The sequence below is a fragment of the Ostrea edulis genome, chromosome 1, assembly GCF_947568905.1.
Source record: "Ostrea edulis chromosome 1, xbOstEdul1.1, whole genome shotgun sequence".
NCBI lineage: Eukaryota > Metazoa > Mollusca > Bivalvia > Ostreida > Ostreidae > Ostrea > Ostrea edulis.
Window position 1 is genome coordinate 10,932,636 of NC_079164.1, and position 8,884 is coordinate 10,941,519.

Sequence of the window (8,884 nt, forward strand, 5' to 3'; positions counted from 1 at the left end):
ATCTTTGTAAATTAATGTAACTTGACTGCTGTTATTCTACTGTTGATATATCTTCAGCAACGTTGTACATGTATATGATATTTTTATGACTTCGAAAAAAAAAAAAAAAAAAGACATGACTTTTTAAATCGAGACAGGCTACTGACAAACAAATTTAATTCTGCAATAATGAATTCGTGCCGGGAAAGTGCCGTTTTATCTGTTGTTAATTGAGTTGTACAAGGAAGCACAGAACATTCCATTGGTTGCCCGACTTCTTTCAGAGGGAAAGATGGAGAGAATTAACAGAAAGCGAACAAACAGACTTAACGGGAAGTTATTCAAGACTCTCTTCAGAAATGAGATGTGAAGCCCTCATTGTGTACCAGGGGCTCTTCATTATCTCCTCCTAATTAGCACCTAGTCACGGAATAGGGAGAAGGATAGGGGTGTTGTTGTTTTTACAATTTACACATTCAATGGAGGGCCCATTTAAATTACTTTGTTATACACCCCAAAAGAATTATCCGAAGTTTGTATATAATAGCAAATTAATGTATAATATAAAATTCAGATTGAAATAAGATAATGCATTATCAAATCAATTATAAATCAAATTAATATAAAACTAAATTATTATCTTGGTGCCTAAACGTCTTAATAATAAAGTGCCGAAACGTCCTAGTGCCGAAAAGTCCTGCACCCGTTTTGATAGATCCTAAATTGGCTTCCGTACTCACCGCTGTAGAAAGTCTCATTCCACTCTTACTAATACTTTTATCTTATGATTTCGCTGTTTAATTTCACAATTCTTATTCCATGTACATGTATACATTTAATATATCTATTTAATAGTCATAATTCTAAATGAAATTACAGATGCATTAAAACGTTATCTGCACGGCGAGGAAAGAAATACAGGTCCAAACTGAGTTCCGTAGATGGGAATATCTAGGACGCTTGAGGAATAGTGGTCATCATTTGCATTGACGTACACAAAATATTCAGCATGACAACAAAAGTTGCAGTGGTAAGTCGATATCAATCACCGATATCATATAAATTATGTTGATCTCTATACAACCATAGACTTCTTGCCGGTGTATTATTAATTAAGTGACCCCATTGTAAAACGATCTCAAGATTCATTTCTCAAAATCGGTCGTTGAAAATTGATCACCGTTAAATTTCATTATTTTGATCAGTAATGAGGTAATTGTTTTAACGGTTACTTTTATAAATATAAAGAAACAATTTGTATGTTTCGTTTAAACTATATTTATTGAATGAAACCATAGGCGTAGCTTGGGTTCGAATATTACCGAGGCAGGGGGTCTGGGGGGCTGTGCCCCCCAGAAGCTATCGACATTTTAACACCGTAAAAAGTGTTGTTTTTTTTTTTACCGAGGCAGCTGCCTCGGTTGCCTCAATGGAAGCTACGCCACTGGAAACATTGCATGAAACATACAAACAGGTGCAAAATGAAACAGGATTCGGAAACAAGTGCTAGCACTTATATAAATCCGTCTCCTATTTTACATTGATAAATCAGAATCGTGTTGCTCTAAACATAAACATATATTATGCGATTCGTCATTTACATGCACATACAAAATAATGATAAAACAATGGTGATGATAATATGTGATGGGGTTGTGTGAATATTTCAACATCATTTAGAACATATATATTTATGTAGCAATATTCCGACATTATCACCTGCATATGGTGTTTACATGTATATATCTCAACTGAATCGATATGCAAGAGCTTGTTCTGCGTATAGTCAGTTTTTAAATCGAGGTAAGCTACTGACAAACAAGTTGATGATACAGGGGTTTCAACAGTCTCGATTGAAGTCAGCATTTCGCAAATTCTATGGTCGTTATAACGATCTAGTTCGTCAATACAACCCATCATTAGGTCAAATGCTGTCTGACGTGTTTCATACCGATTGTTAAACCGTTCTTGGCACACTGATTTTGACTGCGGATAACTCCGTTTACCTGATCAGGATATAGGGCTCATGGCGGGTGTGACCGGTCAACAGGGGATGCTTACTCCTCCTAGACACCTGATCCCACCTCTGGTGTGTCCAGGGGTCCGTGTTTGCCCAACTATCTATTTTGTATCGCTTATAGGAGTTATGAGATTGATCACTGTTCGTTATTTTCACCTTGCATACAAAAGGCAAATATTAGAATGCAAGCGAAAGTATTGCTGATATATCAAGTTTTATAGGGTACAGCAAATCTTTACATCTGAATAAATTGATGTACTGATTGAAATATAGTTATGTTTTCAGATACTGATAAGTGTGAATTTCCAAAAAGCAGAGTATTTGTGTTAATGTTACACAATTGTGTTAGATTTAAAAGATACCTGGCCCTGAGTTTATGGTACAATGGGCATTCTAAGAGATAATGTTTGCTGTCTTCTACTTCACCACATAAGCATAAAGGACTGCCGACAACATTTTTTGTGATTAAATGATACTTTAATGAACTGGAATTCATGTAGACGTGCATGTAAAATCTGAGCTTGTCGTGAACCTATGAGGAAGTATGGGGGAGGGGATTTTTAAAATATTTATGTTCAAATGCCTTTTGAGATTTGATATTGAGGGGTTGTTTTTCACATCGTCAGGAAGACTATTCCACAGAGAGATACTACTGGGCAGAAATGGATTTTTGTATTGCGTGGTTTTACATTTGGTTTGTAATATATTGTCAGCTTGTCTTGTGTTATGCGAGTGGGATTCATATATTTTGGGAGGAACAAGATTACATAAGTACATGTACTCGGGAGTTAGGCCGTGGACCATTTTATAAAATTGGATAATTTTATATTTTTTCCTTCTGCTTTCAAGCGGTTCCCAACCCAATTCGTTATAAAGATTAAATATAATTTGTAAGTTTTGTACCCCCAGTTATGATTCTGGCTGCTTCTTGATTAAGATATTCGATTTTATGATCAAGTTCAGTAGAAATACTATCCCATATTACGTCAGTATATTCAAGATTAGGTCTGATAAAATAAATATAAAAAAAACCTTCTCTAATGATTTCCTATCTAATATGTGACAAATTTTCCGTAGCTTGACCATGACTCATTTTGGGAAAATGTAACGCCTAGATGCTTATGACATTCAACATTTTTAATGACAATTGTTGAAGAATAAGTCCGGACGAGTAGTTTGTGTACGTTTGTTGCTTATTATTAATGATTCTGTTTTAGAGGGATTTAAGTTAACGAGCCATTTCCTAGACCACAAAATTAATGTTACATTTTATGTCAAGGACAATGTCATTAATGTAAATGAGAAATAGTAGAGGTCCTAAAACTGAACCTTGTGGAACTCCAGCACTAATTTAAATTTTAACCCATTTAGATGTTTAGATTTTTCAATATTTAAATCGATGTTGACAAATTTCCCGAGTTTTATATGTTTTCACCACCAGCGCATACAAAATACCCAAATATAACGAGGAAAGCGAGTATGAAATCGGCAATATTGCGAGTAAAATAATGTTTATATGGATCGCTGTCTACAAACTGTTTGGTGATGTTATTCCTTTATACATCTGTAATTGGTGCTGTTTTTCTAATAAACAGTGCAATCATTATTTATTTTTGGATTAGACAAATTATAACACTTTACATTGTTGACTACTAGGCCAAGCTACTGTCACGGGTGCATTTCGGAAAGAAAGAAAAGGGAAAAAACCCACACAAATCAATAAAAATAATCAAATTTAAAGTGGAAATCACGTTATTTTAATTTGATAAAGCAATCTTATTATTATTTTTCAATATGTGATCAGCATGTCGTTAAGAAGTGGGAGCACGGCGTTATACTGACGCACTCTTGAAAGATTTTACGAGTTCAATGAGGAAATAATTTCATAATTCAATTCAAAGTTAGGAAATACAATATTCTATTACTTATACTAGTAATTCAAAGTTCAATTATTTTGTATCATTAAAATTTTTATAAATCTACCAGTTGGTAGAAACTGAGAACACAAGTTACATTGTATATATGTTGTTACATGTACAAGGTGAAGGTCAGTTGATCCGAGTATATTGAATTTGAAGACCAAAACAGAATGTATGCTGTAGGCCTACCAATTCTTATAACTTCGATATATCCATTTTTTCGCAGTTTATCAGGGTCTCTGTCCAAGCGGTTTTTGAAAATGTGACTGGGTGTTTGTTTTTAAGGTAAAGTTCTTGCTCCAACAAAAAATATCCACGTCTTTCTTCTCGTACCTTCCTTCGATAAATTGAAAAATACTCAGTCTAAATCCTTTCTAGCGACAACTAGTACACACGAGCACGGCACAAAACATCTTAATGCAATATTATTTACAAGCCGTTAACGTGATAATTGTTTTTTTTGTCGATTAAATCTAATCTGTTTATGAAATGTTTATAATCTGTTCTCAAACCCGAGGGCGCATATGACGTCACACATAATGGCGCGTAAAATAGCGAAAATAAATATGTGTATCGAAAGATTTGAATTTCATCGCTTTCAAACTCGAAAACTAGGTAAAATATTTCATTTAAAACAAATTTAAAGTAGTTTTAGGCATGAAAAGAATTAATTTTGCTGAAAAAATGAGAAAGTTTAGAAACATGCGTCGTGTCCTTTAAGTTTGAAATTTTAGTGTGTGTGGGGGGTGGGGGGGGGGTGGGGTGTGTGTGTGTGTGGGGGGGGGGGGGGCTGCGCCCCACTATAAATCCGCCACTGACGTATTAAAGCTGATGCTTATGTACATGCTTATGAACAAAGCTTTTAATGTCCCCCCCCCTAAATTAAAAAACAAAAAAACAACAACAACAACAAAAAACAAACAAAAAAACAACACGCCACACTTTGGTGTAGCTAGAGATCAAATAGGTAAGCTTGCGCTGCTTAGACGTCACTTTCTCTCTGCCACGTATCCTGCCACGATCTGTATACGTAATCCCGACAAGCCAATACGTCAGGCTGGTATTAGCTCCGTGCAATGAAAGGTCTAATCATTATCCCAAAGCCCGTTATTGGCAGGAGAAATGGAATTCTTTTACTATAACATCGAAATTCCTGTTTAAATATTATTTTCATCGATATCTACTCGAAAAGAAATGTTTATGTTCAGTACAGAGTCTCATATGCGAAACTTTATAATTGAATTCAAACCACATTGTTACCATATTCTTCCTGGTGTCATTATAATTGTCATTCGGTATAATACTGTCCTCAGATATGATAAAGGATCAAATCGAAAACAGAATATTAACAGTTTGAGTCACACCATTTTGATGCTAATCAGAGGAAGCCAACCTGTGTTTAGCCTAGGTCACGCAAGCCATTTGACTTCCCAACGTTTGTCTCGTAGAACACTGCATTGACAAACGTGTAGGTGACCTAGACTAACCTGTGTTATATATTCACATATTATGACTCTCTACTATATCTACTGTTCTTGTTATGTTCTAGGTAACTGGTTCCAACAAAGGAATAGGGTATGCTATTGTAAGAGGCCTGTGCAAGCAATTCCAAGGTGATGTTTTTTTGACAGCAAGAAATGAAGAACTTGGTAAAAAGGCGGTCCAGAGCTTAAATGATGAGGGCCTTAACCCTAAATTCCACCAACTTGATATCAATGATCAAACCAGCATCGAAGTGTTTAGAGACTTCATCCAGAATACGTATGGAGGCTTAGATGTTCTAGTAAATAATGCAGGAATCACATATAAACTAGGATCAACTGCCCCTATCAGTGAGCAGGCTGAAGTCACGATGAAAACAAATTACTTTGGAACTGTCGCTATATCAGATGCATTTTTCCCGCTTCTGAGACCGCATGCTAGAGTGGTCAATGTATCTAGTATGACAAGCAGCTATGCCATCAGGAAATGTAGTCCCGAAATGCAAGCTAAATTTCTGAATCCTAACATAACAAGAGAGGAACTGACGATATTACTTAACGCTTTCGTACAGGCGGCAAAGACGGGGGATCATGAAAAGGAAGGCTATTCGGATAGCTCTTACGGAATGTCAAAAATCGGAATTACGGTGCTCTCTCAAATCCAAAATCGTCAGCTTTCTACTGACCCCAGAGAAGACATCATCGTCAATGCTTGCTGTCCAGGATATGTGGACACTGATTTGACCTCTCACAAAGGTACAAAAACCATCGACGAAGGCGCTGACACGCCCATTTATTTGTCTCTTCTTCCAGAAGGGACCAAAAGCCCCGCTGGTGACTTTGTTGCAGGCAAACAAGTACATAAATGGGATGAGTATACCTACAAAGTAGATTAAATAGTGCTCAACGTGTGCAACATTTACGTCATCATGACGTCAGTGACATTGTCTGTGCAGTATACAGGGATACTACATTACTGTCTTTCTGATAGTATATAAGTTATGTTACTTGTAATTAATTGTACTAGAAGAATAAATGGATACATACTAGTTTATTGATTGATGCTGCATTGTGTCAGAATCCGACAGAAACTGGTTTTGGGCTTTTATGTACTGAGGTTCTCTACAGTGTATACTTAATGAAATACATTGTAAGTACATTGTACTCCAGTACATATATTGACTTTAATACTAGTCATACACTGTAGGTAATTTAAACTAAAATGAGGAAAAAACACTATCGTAATTACAGTAATGATAAAATGTTCACAACTTTAGTCCATATAATGAAATAGTGGAGATAACCAAAAGTCATCGACCTCACAAATCCAATAAAGAATACAAAGTCCCCGTGCCTCAGTGGTAGAGCGTTCACTTCGTAACCAGAATGTTATGAGTTCGAGTCCCGTTCGAGCCATGGTCGCGTCAAACTTGCGACGTAAAGTTACATGTAGGTAGTGATTGCTCCTTGGCTAAACACTCGGCATTTAGAATTGAGAATCACTGGTCTTTCAGATATTTTTAAAACGGTGGAACCATTTCGGGGCAGGTGTTGGCATGTTAAAAACTCCAATGTTACACTTCAGAGCACTAGACATAGGACTAAATTTGTGGTACTTCACCTACAACTAGTGGCCTGTCATTTCTGAACGTTTGTCAGTCCTTTAACGCCACTTGAAAGGTGAGAATAACGAACAGTGATCAACCTCATAACTCCTATAAGGAATACAAATTGGAGATTTGGCCAAACACGGACCCCTGGATATACCAGAGGTGGGATCAGGTTCCTCGGAGGAGTAAGCATCCCCTGTCGACCGGTCACACCCGCCGTGAGTCCTATATCTTGATCAAGTAAACGGAATAATCCGTAGTCAAAATCAATGTGCCAAGAACGGTCTAACAATCGGTGTGAAATACGTCAGCATTTAACCCGCCATTAGGTTTTATTGGTAAACTAGATTATCATAATGAACATAGAATTTGCGGTGCGTGGTGTTTAACATAGTAAGTTTTTAGATGACTGATCACTAGATATGAAAATTTCCTTTTTGCTATTTTTGTTGAAGAAGCAACTTTATATGATATTAGAAAGTATAGTCTTCAATTTATCGTGAGGAATGGTCGTATAAAATGTTGAAAAGTCATAGATTTTGATGTTGTTGACTCGAGAAAGTTTTACATTTTCAATTTTATTAAAAGTTCTTTGTTTGAAGTTTCTCCTTCACAACTGATGATATTTTCGTGAAGAGCAAAGAAAGGGTTTCCTCGATCCAGCAATGTATCTTTCCTTGTTAGGGTTTTTTGTGTTTAGGAATCCAGTATAGGTACAGTAAAGCATCCATCCCATTGACTGGGATATTCAATGTGTGTAAAACTGAAGCATTTCATATCTTGAAGGTAGAGTTGTAGTATGGTATAGTATTCATAATTTTGCCCTTAAATTGTCGCACTGGACAAAAAGTACCATTATAAACACATTCACAATACTGAGTTTCAAATTTTGAAATTATGAACGACGTTCATTTTGTCTTTGGTCAACTATTCTGCATGATGGATTCCAATTACATTATTAAAATCATTTTCTAATTTTCAATACGGAGAGGGATCATTTATGTTACACAAGAAACATTTGATTTGAGCTCCAAATGACTGCCTAATAATCACGTTTTATTTACTGTATACAATATCAATATCAATAAATATAAAATAACTAATGCACGCAATTGCTCAAAAATTGTTCTTAAATTCATTTGAATTAAAGATATCGTTCATTTATTTCATGTGCGCAGAAATTCAAACCTGCATTTAAAAAGTCCCTCCTCTACGCAATATTATTTAATTGTAATTTCCCGCTTTTGCGCGAGATTTTAACTAGTGCATTATAAAATGAGTTTGATGAAATTTAATATCCGGTGTCTAATAACTACGATGGGCTGTTGGCAAAATGTAAACATTTTGTTTTATGTCATCAGATGTGAAGATAGAGTGAATACTTTTTATTCCCTACGTTAGTGCGTTTTTGTGAAATGATGATGACCAGAACAGAATGCAAATGCTTTAGCTGACCTTAGCCTCTACATAACCATTTCTCGTAGGTTACACACAGTCTCTGTCAAACTGCTTTTATGATAATGCATGGACAAAGGCGACTGTCTTTTAAAGGCAAAGTTCTTACACCGACAAAACATTAACCAAGTTTATTCTCTCTCACCCTCCTTCGAAAAATTGAAGAAAAAAAATAATCAGTCGACATTCCTTCCTTTGATAGATAGTACACTCTTCCGCTGCACAAAACATCATTATACAATGTTTAAAGATCTACTAGCCGTTAACGTGCTAATTGACCTGTCTGACGCCTGAATTTAATCCGTTTACAAAATGATTAACAACTGTTTCATACGTCACTGGTAATCTAAGCATTTCATTTAATTAAAACACACTTAAAGTTACTTTTGGCATGCAAAGAATTGATTTTGCTACACCAAA

At 35.8% G+C, this 8,884-nt stretch overlaps 1 protein-coding gene across 1 annotated transcript; it reads left to right on the top strand.

Annotated features, from left to right (window-relative positions):
- The first annotated feature begins 864 nt into the window (after nucleotides 1-864).
- Nucleotides 865-6,448, top strand: LOC125664113 (carbonyl reductase [NADPH] 1-like). The gene is made up of 2 exons (XM_056152660.1): nucleotides 865-1,009; nucleotides 5,468-6,448. Exons 1-2 carry the CDS (start codon nucleotides 989-991, stop codon nucleotides 6,293-6,295), a joined length of 849 nt encoding a protein of 282 aa, XP_056008635.1. The 5' UTR covers nucleotides 865-988; the 3' UTR covers nucleotides 6,296-6,448.
- The last annotated feature ends 2,436 nt before the right edge of the window (nucleotides 6,449-8,884 follow it).

Bases quoted from the DNA above. Each gene is read 5' to 3' on its own strand.
- LOC125664113 (XM_056152660.1), top strand. From the start codon at position 989: ATGACAACAAAAGTTGCAGTG. The intron at 1,010-5,467 runs GTAAGTCGATAT...GTTATGTTCTAG, and splicing joins TGACAACAAAAGTTGCAGTG to GTAACTGGTTCCAACAAAGG.